Source organism: Cotesia glomerata, linkage group LG10 (genome assembly GCF_020080835.1).
Source record: "Cotesia glomerata isolate CgM1 linkage group LG10, MPM_Cglom_v2.3, whole genome shotgun sequence".
Lineage (NCBI taxonomy): Eukaryota > Metazoa > Arthropoda > Insecta > Hymenoptera > Braconidae > Cotesia > Cotesia glomerata.
In genome coordinates, this window is record NC_058167.1 from 11,649,102 (window position 1) to 11,667,415 (window position 18,314).

The following is an 18,314-nucleotide window of genomic DNA, read 5'->3' on the forward strand; positions in this document are numbered from 1 at the left end:
ATGAAACATTGAAAAGGCACAACTACAGGTCAAAATTTTTTCAACGATATCAAATTCAACCATAAAAACCCATTTTATCATATAAATACACTGACCACAAAATTTTTCTTATTCTCTTAATAATATAGATAATTGAATTTTTAATTGAAAAAAAAATTTATTCTTCTAATTAAAAAAAAATCAGCTCTTGAAAAGTAAACAATATTTTTTAAGAAAAAAAAATAAAATTCATTCGATTAAAGTAAAAATTAATCTTAATTAATAAATCATTAAAGTCACTTACTTTAATTGTTTTCATTTGACATACCTGACAAAAAAAATTCTATAAATATCTGAAAAAAAAAAATTAGATTTTTAAATCATCAATTAAATATTTAGCAATTAAAAATAAATTTTTGGGCAGATTTTGCCAGAATATATATTTAAGAATAAAACACACAAAAAAAATTTTTTTTTTCTTTTATTAATTTCAAAAGGATAAAAAATGATATGAATAATACATCAGTTATACATTGACGTTGATGATTGTCGTCATTTGAGCTCCTCGGGGTTAATTTTACAACCTCCGGAAGAAGATAATGTCTGTGAGGGCACCGCTGAAGCCATTTAAATAATAATTTGCCGTGGTATATACCGAGAAAAAGAATCGGTTGTATATATGGGTTATAATACTTTACTCGACGGCTGCACGCACATGTTATATTGTGTTATATATATGCAATCACGTGTCTAGATGCCTTAAGGCCTTATATACTATCTTTATTTTTTTATTATTCTTATTCTTATTGTTATTAACATTTTTTTTTTTTTTATGGACAATATACAACCTTCTTCTTTATCATCTTACGGGCAATGCTGGCTCCATGTTACGATTATTGCTTCTATAAAAATGTTTCAGCTAGTTAACGCAACAAAAAATTAATTAGTCATGATGGAGGATGAGAGTATAAAAGACAATAGATAAAAAATTTTTATTATTGAGAAGGGATATCAATGCTTTTAAAATAAAGTCTTTATTCTCGAACAAAAATTTCAATTTTTAATTTCAAATTGTTTTCACAAAAAATAAAACTATATAAAGAATTATAATTGATAATGATGAAAAATTTTTTTTTTGTATTGCATTGATTTTCTAAAGGTCATAATTATTTAAATTCGTGATGTAAATTTTGTGACAGTAATAGAAAATTATTCTATTTTCTAAGACAAAATACTTACGTATTTAAATTTATTTAAATATCAAAATATTTAATTCAAAGAAAATTTTTTATTTAATGAAGAAATATTCTATTGTTTAAGAAGGAAAAATTTTTCAAGTCCAAGAATATTAAAAAAAATTTTTTTTTTTACAAATTATCAAAAATGAAATAAAATAAAAATGTTCTTTTTTTTGACCGATCATTAAAATTTCACCAATTACGAAAATTAATCTATATTATTAAGAGAATAAGCAAAATTTTGTGGCGAGTGTATTTATATGATAAAATGGGTTTTTTTATGGTTAAATTTGGTATCATTGGAAAGTCTTGACCTGGAGTTGTGCCTTTTCATGGTTTCATCTAATTCTCACCAATAGTCAATTTATGATGATAAGTATTTAGATTGCATTCGAAAATGCTCTATCTCTGGATACATAATTAAGAAATGACCCTGTATCTCATGAACTATTGACATTTTTAAAGATATAAGCTCATCTCAACAATACACTCATCAAGACCTTTCATTTAAGTACCCACATCAATTTTTCATATATTTATATATTTTATATATATGTATATATGAAAAATATATTAAAACGCATGTGGGTACTCAAATGAAAGCTCTTGATGAGTGTAACATCGGGATGAGCTTATATCTTTAAAAATATCATAAGTTGATAAAATACAATATAATTTCTTAATTATTGACATTTTTAAAGATATAAGCTCATCCCGATGTTACACTCATCGAGACCTTTCATTTGAGTACCCACATCAATTTTTCATATATTTATGTATATTATATATATATATATATATATATATATATATATATATATATATATATATATATATGTATATATATATATATGAAAAATGTGTCAAAATGGATGTGGGTACTCAAATGAAAGCTCTTGATGAGTGTAACATCGGGATGAGCTTATATTTTTTAAAATATCATAAGTTGACAAAATACAATATAATTTCTTAATTATTGACATTTTTAAAGATATAAGCTCATCCCGATGTTACACTCATCGAGACCTTTCATTTGAGTACCCACATCAATTTTTCATATATTTATATATTTTATATATATGTATATATGAAAAATATATCAAAATGCATGTGGGTACTCAAATGAAAGCTCTTGACAAGTGTAACATCGGGATGAGCTTATATCTTTAAAAACGTCAATAGTTACAAAAGTACAGTGCAATTTAACTAAAGTCATTATTTAATAACGCAAAATTTCACAAGTCACGGCAGTCACATAGTAACTGCAAGGTTGCTAGTATTACTATAATTTACTTAAAAAGTTTACTTTGAAACAAGCCAAAAATAATCAGATGAGAAATAATAATTAAAAAAATAAATAATTTAAATTTAGTAAAACCGAAAAAAGTAACAAAAAAAGGGTTCGATCGACAATCTGAGAATAATAATAAATATATGTATATGTATACATAATACAACAAACATTAAAAGCCTTTTACCCTGTAGAACCGTGGAGGTATTTCGTGTTAAGGGTATCTCTGACCAAGTTTCAAAGCAGGCGAAACGATCATGATTTCGCACGGTAAAAGATAAGAATGCTACGTATGACATGGCCAAAGTTTTCTTTCAGTCGGTTATTCTGATGCAGTCTCTTGTTATTTTTATTTTTCTTGTTCTTTCGGTTCTTATATATATTCTTCGACTTATACTTATAAACTTCTTGTGTACTCTCATACTCATACTTACAGTTTAGTTATTTTATTTCATTTATTTTCGTTGGTTCTTTTGATCGCTGTCTACCAACAAGCTTGTTGGTTAAAATCACCAGCATCCCTCTCTCCCTCTTTCCCTACCCCATCACTCCTACCCGTTCGGCAGTACGTTATGCATACATGTATACATCAGACGCAAAACATCGATCCAACTTATTTATTCATTTCCGACTAAATAAGTATTTCGATGGTAAGGTCGATGTTGCAACGTCACTGGTTACGATAAGATAACGTACAAGTAAGCGCTGATTTAACTTTTTTTTATTATATTTTTATTTATTCGCTTCTTTGTAATACTTATTACCTAACTAATACACTTTGAAGCTGTGTATTGGTAGTACAATTTTTTATCTTACACTCGAGATATTATTGCTAACGATCTGCGTTAGTCTTCTTAACGCGCAATTTAATTATCGTAATGGTTATTATGGTTATTATTGGAGCATTTAGATTAAGTATTTATTTATGGAATAGTTCATTTATTTTGACTACATCAAAATAATTGCTGATGACATATATTATTATTATTATATGGCGAGCTAAAATGATTATATTCAAATATAGAATTTTTTTTATTATAAAATTGAAATTATATTAGATATCAGACAGACAAAATGGCATACTAAATTTAGTTGGTTTGGTGATGGACCGAATGTCTCAGTAGCTGACATTTTTAGACAATTTATAATCCGATTTATTTCTGTGGCAATGTATTATAGTCAAACTTATGTATAATTCTGCATTGATGAATTATGAGGTATAGTATTTATTTATAGAAATTTATATACGAAATTTAAATACAAATGTTTAATTTGACATAAATTTAATGATGACTATACAGTAAAAAATTTTGCGACAATGCGTCAAAAAATTTTGTGTTAAAAATTTTTTTGTTAAATATTTAACACTTTTTTGTATTGATTTAACAGAATAAATGTTAAATTTACACATTAAAGTGTTAAATATTTAATACGAAAATTTTTAACTAAAAATTGTTAATTAAATTTATTGATTAAAATTAAAAAAAAAATTTTTCTCTGTGAGATGTGAAAATTTTTATTTTTAATTTTTGTAGGAAAAAAATTTCTTGAAATTTTTTAATTCGCTGTTTTTTTTATTGACAAATTTATCGAATGAATTCAGTTTTTTTGTTAATTATGCATGCAAAATATGTATACAATAATAGACAGTTTTTCATAAATACAAGTGAAAAAAATTACAGATGTCAGTACAATGAAAAATAGTGTTTTGATTGTTACAAAAGAGCCCTCAAAGTGACTGGAGTTAACGCTTTTTACTGACCGTCACAACAAATACTTTTCATCACTAAAATTAAAATTTCAAAAAATACTCTTTTTATTTATAAATGGATTGAAAAAAAGTAGGAAATATTTTCTTGTTTCAAGAAAATTTTTTTTTTTTTTGTAAATATTAATTTGTTAATGTTTATAAGTTTGTATATTAAAAAAGAAATACCAATTACTCGCCAAAATTTTCCTAAATTATATTGAAAATAAAAATGAAATAAAAATATTATATTATGTGTTTATTTTTCTTTTAAAATCAATAAAATTAAATGACCGTCGTGGCAATAATAATATTTAATTGTCATGTAACTTTGACTTAACTTATAGACAGTATTAAATTTCGGCATGGCCCACAGGGTCAGTGGAAGTCGTATACTTTTTAAAGACAATATATAAGAATAGAATTAATTAGAAATTTTTGAATATGTCGACACTAGACTTTATTGTTCGATAAAATATCGTATTAATTATTATAAAAAAATTAATTTGCAATTGTAATTTATAAATTTTAATATAATTTAAAATTTAAAGATTACTAATAATTGTAAATTAGAATACTTGACTCGATTTATTTATTTATTTACAAAAGTTAAAGGTTCAATCGGTTATGACATTAATTTACTAAATTAATTTATTTAACTATCGTAAAAATATATGTTCACAAGTCACCCAATTGTTTCATCATATAACCAATCATCGAATTAAAATCTAACATTTTAAAATATATTTATCTAGCTTTCAAATGTCCAACCAAAACTTGTATGAATAAGCATAAAAATCACATAACTATTAATCATTAATCACAAAATATTCTCCAGCGAGACACATTAACCTTAAAATTAAAAATTTAACGGTTTAATTTTTTTTCTTTTATTAAATGACCTTGTATAGAATTTTAAGATGAGAAACTAAAGCAAAAAGTATCCTATCCATTCAATACTCTGCTTAGCTCGTCGGCAGCAGCATTCTTCAGCTAGTTCATTCTCATTCTATTAAACACACACTGGAGAAATGACACTGTACGACTTTGTATACAACTACAGTGTAAAGTTGAACGGTATAGGCTCCAAAAGTTTCGGGATTTAGCTGAAATTCGTCGACAAACACAAACGAACTCCACTGCTGATGACACCACTACCACCGCATTCAAACTTTTACCTGTCTTATGTGTGTCTAATAGTGTGCGTATCCTATCCCGTAAACTAAGACTCGACTGTGTGTATATAAACTCCGGTTAGGTCCTACTCAGAATATGGATCCTAGGTTACAGACTAAAACTCAACTCGAATGAGTGGAGGCAGGATAGGACTGGTATAGTTATTTGGGCAGCAGGCAGACGCGACACCAAACGCCATACCAGTCTGCGATGGGTGTAAATTATTACTTCCGACCCATTTTCACTATTGTCACTACGTACGTTTGTCGGCCGTAAGTCAACCAGTCTTTCTCAGTGTCCTTTCTGGAATTCAAGTTAAGCGACGAGTTAATGTTTGAGACCGCTTAACTATTGACTATAGACTACAGATTAACGATGCAATGCTTTTCTTACTTTTTTTTACTCTACCCGTAATATTTAATATTTATTAATGCATTAATAGAAGGATTTGTTTTTAATTAAAAATATTTAACAAATCATTTATTAGAGACCACTTTTTAGTCTTTAACAAATATTTCTTAGTATTTAAAAAGATTTATTAATATTTAATAAATTAATATCAGATTTATTAAATATAAACAAATCATTTTAAATACTAAGAAATATTTTTTTAATAGTTAAAAGTGGTCTCTAATGAATGATTTGTTAATTATTAACAAAATTTATCGAATAAATAATAAAAAATTGATAAAAATATTTTCGATAGTATTCCAAGTTCAAAAAATTTACTTAACTGCTATACTAAAACGATTGATTTAAGCTTATCTACACACAAACAACAAATTTTTTGCGCCAAGAAAATTTTAAGGAAAATGAAAATTATTTTGGAGCAAGAAAAAATTTTCTTGGCTCAAGAAACTTTGACTTCATTTAAGAAATTTTCAACCTTCCTTTATATTTTCTTGAGCCAAGAAAATTTACACTTCAGTCAAGAATTTTTTTTTTCAGTGTAAGTTCATTTTTACGACTCGGGATTACAATTAAATTAGATGTAAAGAAAATTAATTTCTAAGTTGTTACGATAAAATTTATTACTTAAATATGTAAACTTTGAAAATTTGAAAAATTAATTTAAAAAAACAGACTATAGACAAAAGACTCGATTTCCAAACGAAAATTTTAGCTTTAAAAATCATTACTTCATCAATTGTTGTTACATGTTTCTATATATTAAATTTTAATTTTTGTTTTTGTCCATGAAAATTTACCAAATGTTTATTTGGTAGTTTAAAATAAAGGTTTACAATATAAAGTGTGTTAAAATTGTGGAGAAAATTTGAAAAAAATCACATTGAGCAAATTTTTAACTTACACTGATGAAAAAAATAACTTGAATCAAGAGAAAAAATCGTGACCCGAGAATACCATTTTTCTCCCCTCCGGGCGGAAAGCGTCAATTTTCCGCCCACCGCGCTAAATGAAAATGCCGCTTTCCGCCTCCGTCGAGGAGAAAAATAGTATTCTCACCACGGGCAGGAAATAAGAAAGCCTCAGATCACATGTTTGTCGACCTCGGCTTCGCCTCGGTCAACAATTACATGTAATCTGCGACATTTCTTATTTTCCTGCCCTAGGTAAGAAAAATACTATTGAAGAAAATAAGTTTCTTGCATCAAGAAAAAAAATTCTTGATTTAGGTAAATTTTTCTTTTCTTAAGAATTTTTTTGACTCAAGAAAATAATTTTTTTCAAAATGGTATATTTAGTTCAAGATTTTTTTTCTTGAATGAAATTAATGTTTTTATCAGTGTAGAAGCTAATTATTTATAAGTATTTACGGCTTTAATATATTAAGTACAATTTAAAAGTAATAAGCTATGCGATTGCTTGTATCTTATTTTGAACGGAACATTTTTCTGATTATATACTCTAATATCACTCAAGATGTCTAGGTTTAAGTAAAATATTCCAGTAAAGTCATAAATATTTTTATATATTTCAATAATTTCTGGCTGATTTCTGATTTTTTGATTTTTGATATAATTGTCTTGAATAATGATGATTGAATATTTAATATTGAACAATTTTGAATTTTTTCTTCAAACGAAAATTAATCCAAGATGAAGTAAGAATTGAAATATAAATAGATGATATCCCATGTCTTTATTCTTTATCTGACCGACTATTTTAAAGAAGCACCATAGAAAATTTATTTCAATAAGCAAAATCATTGACTTTTCATCTCTCATAAGATTATATTATACATTATAGTACACTTAAGTTTTTAAAATAATATGATTTATAGTTTTTGACACAATATAAATCATGCGACAATAGCTTCCGTTTTCTTGATATAGAGACCATTTTTTTCTGCCACCAGCTAGTACAGTGACAAGGACGAATGGTTCTCAAAATAATAAGTAAACCAGTAGTGCTCTGTCCGGGAGATCTAAAGTTACGCAATTGGAAAATATTATTTTTGCTTGAGTTATTGTAAAGAGACCTTGACTTTAAGATAACTTTTGTTACGGTAAATTATCCGGAGCAATAAATCATAATTCAGGTAGATATACAGAGGTACAGTGGACATAAGCCACGCGCCGCATTGTAGTTCTGCCAGTGCATGAACAGTGAAAGTTATCCCCTAGTTTTATTTACAAAGACATCTTTCATTCGTTATTAAGTCAATAACAAATTTGTAGAGCAAAGATAATATAGCCGTCATTATTATTCTTTTGAAGACTTTATTTGGCTTTGAGCGGAAATAATATTTTATAATATCATTGTTACGGTATAAGTGTGAAAGAGAAAGTATTTTTAAAGGGAATTTTTACTGTAACAGTCAACAGGTTTTTTTTTTTTTTTTTTTTTTTTTTTTTTATAACTAATTTAAAAATTTCATCTTTTTGTTGTGATTTTTAATTAGAATTATTTTTTAAAGTTTCAAAAATTAAAACTTGGAGTCAATAAAGTTCAAACTTAATTGAGGAAATTGATAAGTTAATTTAGAATTAAATTAATTAAGAGTAAAATTATGTAGATAAAAAAAAATCGTGCAGATAAATTAAAAAGTTTTGTAAGATATATTAACGTGTCAATACAGTGTTGAGATCAAATTCTAACTTCTGTAATCGTTAAAACTTTGTTAATGTTTCTAATTAGATTTAAATATATATAATTATAGTATATTTTAAATAATTATAATTTTAGGAGATTTTGAGCGGAAAAAATTGTGTAGTGTAGAAAATAATTAAATATGTTGTTAAATTATAATTATTAATAATTAATAATTATTAATTATAATTAATAATTAATATAAATAATTAATAATTAGTAATAATTAATAATTAGTAATAATTAATAATTAGTAATGATTAATAATTAATAATTATTAAACTTTAAATAATTAATATGAAACAATGAATCGATTGAAAAGAAATCAGTAAATATTTAATCTAATAATTTTTATCGTGTAAAAATATAATTAATTAAAATATAAACTGGCTCAAGTAAAAAAAAATGAATTTCTAATTGAATATTTTAACGAGTTAAATATTTAACTGGAGTGAAAAGCATAAATAATTAATGATTGAATACAATTAATTTATAAAAAAGAAAACAAGTTATTTTAAAAAGAAAATTTTTAACACTGCAATAAATAAAATGAATCACCTGTTAAATATTTCCAGGTATAAATTTTTTATCACCCGACTTACTTCCATCTATACATTATACTGATAAAAAAAAAAAAATAAAGTATGATACGTATTAAAAACGTCAATAACCGTAGATCCCTTATAAATTTACCCATCAGGAGCGTAGATTGTAATAATAAAATAAAGATTTTAATCGTCTCGGTAGATCTAATGATGAAACGATCATCATTATCATGATGATCATAAGGTAAAAAAAGTATGATAAAATAAAAGTAAAAAAGGAGATACAGTATGTTGGCATGTGGAAAAGAATGGTCGCGATGTTACGGTTGTAGAAAAGTTGCTTGAGACCGTGAAAAGGAGGTTGGTGGTGCCAGCGGAGGGTAAATTCGCAAAGTATAGCGTAGGTGGAACAACACGTGGGGGGTGCTCAAATACGGATAATAATTAATAAAGTCGTCGGTGAGTGGTTCGCTTAAGCTCCGCCTTTCTCCCTCTGATTTATGAATTGCAACGCCCATCCTGTCATAATCCAAGGTGTACCAACCATGTAGTTTTGCCGGGTGTAGTTGTATGTAGCTGCTTTGGTTTAGTGGTAGTGATCGTCTGTTAGCTGTTGTACTGTACCACCGACGCGCGTAGGAGTCGCGAGTAGTCGCTAGTTGGTTAGGTGGGGGCGCCAGTTTCCACTGGTGGGGACACTCACGAGTGGTGAGGAGCATAAGCGATTGTACGATACCCCAACACTGACTAACTTGGTGAGTCGGTTCTTTCCACAGCATTCAGTTGTTTCTCCTCAGTCTCGGATGTATCTCTGTACGAGACCGTCGGCTTACGCTCCACACATGATCTAACGCGGATACTGTCAAATGTCGTCGCTTATACTTGTTATTTATTCGTGATTTTGTTTATAATTAATTAATTCAATTAGTGACTCATTTGTTGATCGATGGATTTTATTGTTGATGTTAATTATTGTCAGGACTTATGGTTGTTATAAATTGTATATTAAAGGACAAGTTGCGTTCGTGTGTGATAAATAAGTTACATGTCCGACGGGAATTATTTAAACTAGTGCGTGAGATATGAATAATTATTTTTTTCTGCTTAAATGATTAAACACAAAAGAATTTAAAATTTGTGGATTTTATCGAGCGATATGCAACTTATGAGATGGAGCATAACGAGAGGCTTAGAGAATCGAAATATCAAGCGACGGGATTCGAAAAACTGGCAGCAAGATAGTAATGGGATTAATCAATCGCGATTACCTTCGCCACGATATTCTGGTACGGGTTAATGATTAATATTAATTATATATGCGATTTGTTTTATTTTTGGTGATTTTTATTTATTTATTTTTTTTTTTTTTTTTTTCATGGGGATTTAAATATTTTCAATGAGTGTAATTTTTAAAAAGTGTACTTGATGCAAATAATTGATAGTGTTTTTTTATTGGTTTGTTACAGAGGACGACAATGAAACGGGATCAGAGGGTGAAGATAGCAGTGGTGGAGTTAACGTAAGCGAGTCAGCTGTTGATTTAACTTCAAATCGATCTCATGTTGAGGATGAGGATGAACGTGAGCCGGATGAATTGCCGATGGAGGAGGACGATGAGGAGGTGGTGGACGAGCAAGAAGATCAGGATGAGGACGAGGAAGGTTCACGTAAGCAAATACGAAATCGTCAGGATGCTGAGAATAATAATAGTTTTATCGAAAGTGGAACAACGAGCGGGTTATTTGCAGTGCCCGCGGGTACGAGTCATGTTACCCTTGAAGCACTACAAAATACCAAAGTCGCAGTGGCACAGTTTGCAGCAACGGCACTTGCCGGTGGCGCGGATAGTGAAGCAGCGTTACAAGACTTAGCATTATTGCAAAGTACGCTTTATACTCTCCAGCATCAGCAGGTGTTTCAATTGCAATTGATTAGTCAGCTACAGCAACAATTGTCGATAACACATACTGGTGGTCCAGGTCAACCGGGTGCTGTGCCAGCAGGTGTTGTATCTGGTGAATCAATTACCGAACCAAAAGAATTATCCACGCCACCGTCTCCGTCTTTGCACCACCAAAAATCATCAATATCAATCTCCAGTTTGAATTCTCCGCCATCATCTCGACCCGCAAGTCATCATCCACCGTCATCGCCGCTCAACGTACCAGTCGTATGCCATCCAGAACGTCCATCCGGTTCAACGAGTACATCTCCGATAAGTCTGACGATTCCCACAGTACCTGGGATCGTAAATTCAACGTCGACGTCCGTACCATCGTCCACCTCAGCAATCACCTGCACAACGGCTAGTAATACCTGCGCGATTGGCCAGACACCGGTTTTGTCACAGCATCAAATGCCGGCACTGTGCTCAATAAGCTCGTCCCTCGCCTCGTCCATCATCACCAACAATGATCCAATGCCGCTGAATGAGCCAAACACGCTGGAGATGCTGCAAAAACGCGCCCAAGAAGTGCTGGACAACGCGAGCCAAGGTCTTCTTGCAAACAACCTGGCGGACGAATTGGCGTTTCGCAGTGGGAAAAGCGGCTCACGTTTATCACCGTATGATTCAAAATCCGGCGGCGGTAGGGGCGAACCATTCTTCAAGCACCGATGCCGGTACTGCGGCAAGGTCTTCGGCAGCGATTCAGCCCTTCAGATCCACATAAGGTCCCACACAGGTGAGCGTCCTTTTAAGTGCAACGTCTGTGGAAGCCGATTCACCACCAAGGGAAACCTCAAGGTCCACTTCCAGAGGCACACGGCCAAGTTTCCGCACGTTAAGATGAATCCAAATCCCGTGCCTGAACACCTCGACAAGTACCATCCTCCTCTGCTCCAGCAGCTCGCGGCTTCCGGTCAGAGACCCCTTCCGTCACCTCCACCACCCTCAGCGGCACCGCCTACCGCGGGCTCGGTTCCCTCACCTCATCACGCCTCGTTTCACCCAGCCTCAACTCACGGTTTTCTCCCTCCCCAACATCACCCACAACCTTCTTTACCCCTGAGTCTTGCCCTACCGGCCGCCGCAGCAGCAGCCGCAGCCGCTGCTGGTATGCCACCAACCCTTTACCACCGAGGACCAATCGTTAATCAACGCGACGATCAGGATCTACCGGAGAACCTTAGTAAATCTACTACTACTGCTAGTACTACTACTACTACTACGACTAATAATAATAAAAATAATAATAATAACAGTAATAATATTAATAATAATAATGATAATAATAATATTTATAGTAATAGTAATAACGATAATAATAATAGTAATGTACCGCCACCACCACCACCACCGCCACCATTACCACCACTTTCACTACCACCGTTATTACCATCACAACCACCAATAGTCTCAATCTCAACCGCTACCACCACAATGACTACTACGACAGCGGCTTCAACGTCTACATCACCGTCTATGTTAATGCATTCACCCAAGTCGCCTGTCAACACAAATAACGCGTCAACAATAACAAACGCGATTTTTTCACAAAATTCTTCCCATCTTGCTCATCCTTGTCTTATTGATAGACAACGAGAGGAGATGAAACGTGAACAGCTGTCTCCACCTCCTCAATCCAATAGGCCTGACGATAACATAAGTCAGGGTCCTGATGATTTGACGACAGCGACGATGACCGAGACGACGATGACCCAGACGACGACGGCAACAACGACAACACCACCGACAATCATGCCAAAACGAGAGCCTGAAGATCCAACAGATGAAGAACAGCCGGAAGATGAAATTGATGAATTTGATCCACCTTCGCCGAGACGGTATCTGGATAGGTCATCGCCGTTGATGATGTCCAATCAAAATGTGATGGCCATGGGGCATTTACAATCCTATGAAGACTGCAGTATGGACAGCAAAATGAGCGGAAGACTAGAGCCAGACGGTGATATGGACGGTGATGAAGAGATGGAAGAACAGCCGGAAAATTTATCTGGTCGAGGTAGCAATATGTGTCATCAACAATCTGTGGGTTATCATCATCCTGGTGCGTCTCCGGCAAGTAGTACTGCCAGCAGTGGAAGTTTACAAACGTCATTTGCTGGGTTGTTATTTCCTACAGCGCCGCCTGGTCATCATCAGCACATGCCACCGTTTATTCCAACCTCTAGTTCAATAACTCATGGTACAAATATTCCTGGTCACGAGTCAATGATTATTGATCCGTCAAAAGATCCAGCAATTTATTCAAATTTATTACCGAGGCCCGGTAGTAATGATAATTCCTGGGAGAGTCTTATTGAAATAACAAAAACATCAGAGACGTCGAAATTGCAACAATTAGTGGATAACATTGAACACAAACTGACGGATCCAAACCAATGTGTAATTTGTCATCGTGTATTATCATGTAAGAGTGCATTACAAATGCACTACAGAACGCACACAGGTGAACGGCCATTTAAATGTAAAATATGTGGACGGGCTTTTACAACAAAAGGGAATTTAAAAACGCATATGGGTGTACATCGTGCTAAACCACCGCTTCGAGTACTTCATCAGTGTCCGGTTTGTCATAAAAAATTCACAAATGCACTTGTGCTGCAGCAACACATACGACTGCACACGGGTGAACCAACAGACTTAAGCCCTGAGCAAATTCAAGCCGCAGAGGTTAATGACTTCCCACCGGGTTATCCTCCGCATCCACTGGCATCATTTCTACCACAAGGTTTCCCAGGACTGCATCATCATCCAGCGGGCGGTGGATTCACCCTGGGATTTCCACCAACACGGCATCCAGCTCTCGAGCGACATTTGCACGATAATGATATGGATATAAAGGACATGAATATTTATCACGCGAAAAATTTACAATTTCACAATCCGTTCCAGCACCCAAGAGGTTCGTACTTGGACGAACACTCGGAGGACATGGAGGACCAGGACGAGGATGATGAAGACCGACGTGATGACGACGAAAGATCCGAAGATTTACGAGAACCGATGAATCGGCGTCCCTCGACGACTGATATTGAGGACGATAACGACGTTAATGAGAGAGATGAGACTAAAGAATCACCGTCAATGATAATGCCACCGTGTTTTTCTACCTCGCTAGCGGCATTGGAAAACCAAGTACGTACAATAACAACAGTAGCTACTGGCGGATTAGCAATTCCGGGTGGATTAGCAACACCAGGTTCAACGTCACCACTAGATCGTTACAATTGTAGTGAAAAAAGCACCAGCCCATCAAGCTCAATAGCCGGTGGACCACTTGATTTAACTCCTCGCGCCTCATCCACCCCTGGCTCCGTGGTATCCACATCAACACCACCACCACCACTACCAACACCATTATCACTACCACCACCACCACCAACGCTGCAACATCATCCGCATCCTTTCGGAATGTTTGCAGGCCTATTGCAGGCAGTAACATCCTCACCTTCGTCTTCGGTTCAAGTGAACAACAACACCACCACCACCACTACCACCACCGTCAACAGCAGTACCAACTTAAATATTGTCAACACCAATAGCAACAGCAATAGCAACAGCATTCAAACAACGGCTTCTGGCGTTACTATTAACAACGTATCGACGTCAATAAATGCTGTTAGTCCATCTGGTAATAGTAGTACTGGTGGAGGAGCACTTGCATCGTTAACAACATCCGCTGTACTCGCTGCATCCTCGACCTACAATCCGCTCGGCCTCGCTGTTGGAGGGCCAGCAGGTAGGCGCTGCTAGCACCAGGGCGAGCCGCAGTTCCCGCTACACCTTCCTCTCCGATAAACGATTTCATATTTGCGACATTAATATATCTATTATTATATCAATTATTTTATCAATCAAGTTCTATCATTATAAACTTGGCTATTTGTAATTTTACTTTCGAGCTCTTATTTTTTTATAATGTATACGTTATCGCGCGCGTCCACTCGCTTACTCCGTTCTATGTATATTTTTTTGTTAACTATTATTTTATGTATTTTTTTTATCTTACTTTATTTATTATTTTACTTTTTTTTCACGCGAGTTCAACGTACTACCTCGATTGCTAAATCAACTCCCAAAAAAGTTTGTTCCCGCCTGCGGTCAACCAACATCCATTAGCCAATGTCTCTTTCCTCAACAACTCAATCCACTGCTCAAACTTTTTGTTAATAATTTACTTTAGTTATTGTGTTACTTTTTTTTTTTTTTTTTTTTTTTTTTTTTTCAACAGTTCCTTATGTTCATTTTTTCCTAGCGTGGTGTAGCTGGACCTAGCACTCCCCTCTTTGTAATTTCTCTTGTATTATCCCAGACTCATAATTGTTTCATCCAATTATTTTTATGTCATATTTACTAGTTGGATATATTTAATAAATATATACGACTAGTGTTATTTTTATTATAAAAATATAGTTAATATTATGTGAATGCACTTCAGTAGAAAAAGAAAAAAAAAAAAAAATATGTATAATAAGCTTAAAGAAAAATTTATTTCGGGATTATTCTTTCATGTGTTATTTTTTTACTACGTCATGTATATTTAATATTGTACTATTATTATTATTATTATTATTAGTTATTATTATCATTGTAGCTATTATTATGTTAATTATTAAACAATATATAATCATTTTTTTAATTATTTTTTTAAATTAAAATTATTTTATCTATTTGAAAAAAAAAATTATTTTGTTTTCGCGAGTGCATAAACAATGTACTTATCAAAATAAATCATTTTTGATCAACAAAAACACAAGAACTAATTGACGCTTCAAATCCCTTTCCCAATTTTTTTTTTTTTTTTATTGTATTGCAATCAGATATATTTATACTTATATACAGCTCAGTAAATTGTAAATTCAATTGGCAATAAAATAAAGAAAAAATTCTTTAAGAGTTAAAATTTTTTGCTTAATAATTTAGACTAATAAGTAAAGTATAAAAAAATAAAATAAAAATAAAAATAGACAGAAAACAAATTGGAATAAATAAGTTAATAAAATAAATAGTTGAGCGTTGGAGCTTACAATGTTAACTGAACTTTGACACGCTCTGTTGCAGTACGTGGCAACACAACGTGTAATATCTGCTACAAAACGTTTGCGTGTAACTCCGCACTGGAGATACACTATCGGAGTCACACGAAGGAGCGCCCGTTCAAATGCACCATTTGCGACCGCGGCTTCTCGACAAAGGTGAGTACACTTTGATACATGTAATCCCTATAACGCGATTGTTTTTTCATTCCATTCCATTCTATTCTATTAAATTAAACTCTATCTATTTTACTCTATTCCATTCCATTCCGCAATTGACGAGCAGCTAAAAATTTTAGCTGACAAAGCACCTGAACTTTTAATTTACAAAAGAACAATTGTGATTGGAATCAAGTGACCCATAAAATAAAATAAAATAAAATTAAAACATAAATGCGTCCGGTCATGTTAATGTCAGTAGAGGGATTACAGTAACAAACAAATATATTCAATAAGCATGTACACATTTGTACTGAAGAATAATTTCAGAGTGACGACACGATGATAAGAACGTGTAACTGTTCGGAAACCCAAGAGCCAGAAGTTAAGCCGAAACGCAACAGACGACGGAGGACCGAGGAGAAGAAATCCCGGGGGTGGTCATCAGGAAACGGAGGCCGGTGGGCTTTAACTTCTACCTGTGCTCCTACTGCATCAGTCCACTTGCCCCCGTTGATGCCACCCGCCCTCGGACTTCTTACCTCGGACCACGTCTTCCTGGTAAGAGTCACCATTGACACGGCTCTCTGCTTCATCAAACTTTAATACCACTTTTCCCGTTGAAAAATTTTCTGATGTCACCATATCAGGCTATATAAAACCATTTTATGATTATTTTTTATTTTTTCAATAAATATGTGTGTTTAGTAGTTAATTAAACCAAAAACCAATGACTGATAATAATAATAATAATAATAATAATAATTTTTTATTTAGCAATTTTGCTGCATTAAAAAATCATGAAAAAATTTTACAGTTAATTATTCGTAACAATAAATAGCTTACATAGCTATACATAGTTTAATATAATTTTTTAATTCTCTTTTAAAACTTATCAATGTTTTTTTATTTTGAACGTTTGGCGGCAATTTATTATACCAGTCATATCTTTTGTAAATAATAGTCTATAAGCTCCTTGAACAGGTAAAATAAATCATTTTTTTTTTTTTTTTTATGTTTTTAAATTCAACTCTTCTCTAAGGAGAAGATTTAGCGATCGTACGCCATCTGTTGGAGATTTTTGACACTACATTTAATAAAAAAAATTATACAATGGTAAATATGATCATATTAGATCTCATGTGGATATATCAAGCCAGATATATTATAATATTCCCACATATAGCCTAATATGGCCAATTTCCGTATCAGGACAGAAAAAAAAATTGAATATGGACATATCAGAAATTTTTCCACGGGATAATCAAACACTGATAAAATCTACATATTTATGCAATATATTTTTATAAAAAAAAAAATCATTGATGACCGGATGCACGCGCGTTTATTACATCATAAGCTTGTCAATTATTCACGAGTCTGTACTAAAATCCAAACTAAAATTAAAATCACCCTATGTGCTGTGATTACTGATTAATTAATAAATAACCAAACAATATATTGACTGTTCTTATTTTCTTTGCAACAATAGGGCAACATGAAGCAACACATGCTTACACACAAAATAAGAGACATGCCTGCGCATTTGTTCACCGATGGCAAACCGCCTGGATCTCAGCTTCCGTCGCAGCATCTCTTGCAAGACCAGGAAAACTCACAAAGTTCGTTGATAAACGACGACTCGAGTCTTCCTCCACCACCACCACCACCACCACCTCCACCGCCACCGATCCCGCCGCCGATGCCGCCAGTCGAGTCGATGCCTCCCATAAAACGGTCACCTCCTGAGGGTGACCTTCCCGCGCCAAAGAGACCTAGTAAGTTTGTTTGATTTTCAATAGCTAATAGTCTCAAGTGCATGTCCTTTTTCGAGGGTAAATTTACATTCACTGATTACAAGTGGTCGTTATATAAATTTTTTTAAGCAATAGACCGCTCACGCTTTACCTCGCAGCTTAAATGCTATCTTTTAACTATTTTTAGCTATGTAGTAAATTTTTCATTAATAACTTTTTGGTGATGAAAATGAAAAATTTTTTTGAGAAAAAAATTAGTTTTTGGTGAAATTCTTGCTATCAACGCTTGAAAAGTTTCAATTGATCAATCGAAATAAATTTTTTAATAAACATAATAGAGAATGCCAGCGGATAGTAAGGCCTAAA

General features: G+C 32.7%; 1 protein-coding gene across 4 annotated transcripts in view; it reads left to right on the forward strand.

Annotated features, from left to right (window-relative positions):
- The window catches only part of LOC123272362 (homeotic protein spalt-major), a 78,196-nt gene that overhangs the window by 53,834 nt on the left and 6,048 nt on the right, over positions 1-18,314 (forward strand). For 2 of the 4 annotated variants that reach the window (XM_044739069.1, XM_044739072.1), the window contains exons 1-5: positions 9,754-10,316; positions 10,497-14,735; positions 16,058-16,191; positions 16,522-16,752; positions 17,684-17,969. In XM_044739069.1, the coding sequence (XP_044595004.1) occupies positions 10,187-10,316; positions 10,497-14,735; positions 16,058-16,191; positions 16,522-16,752; positions 17,684-17,969 (5,020 nt within the window). In that variant the 5' untranslated portion in view covers positions 9,754-10,186. Of the gene's footprint in view, positions 1-9,753; positions 10,317-10,496; positions 14,736-16,057; positions 16,192-16,521; positions 16,753-17,683; positions 17,970-18,314 lie in introns of those variants that run through there. The other 2 variants (XM_044739070.1, XM_044739071.1) reach the window with 2 other exon arrangements.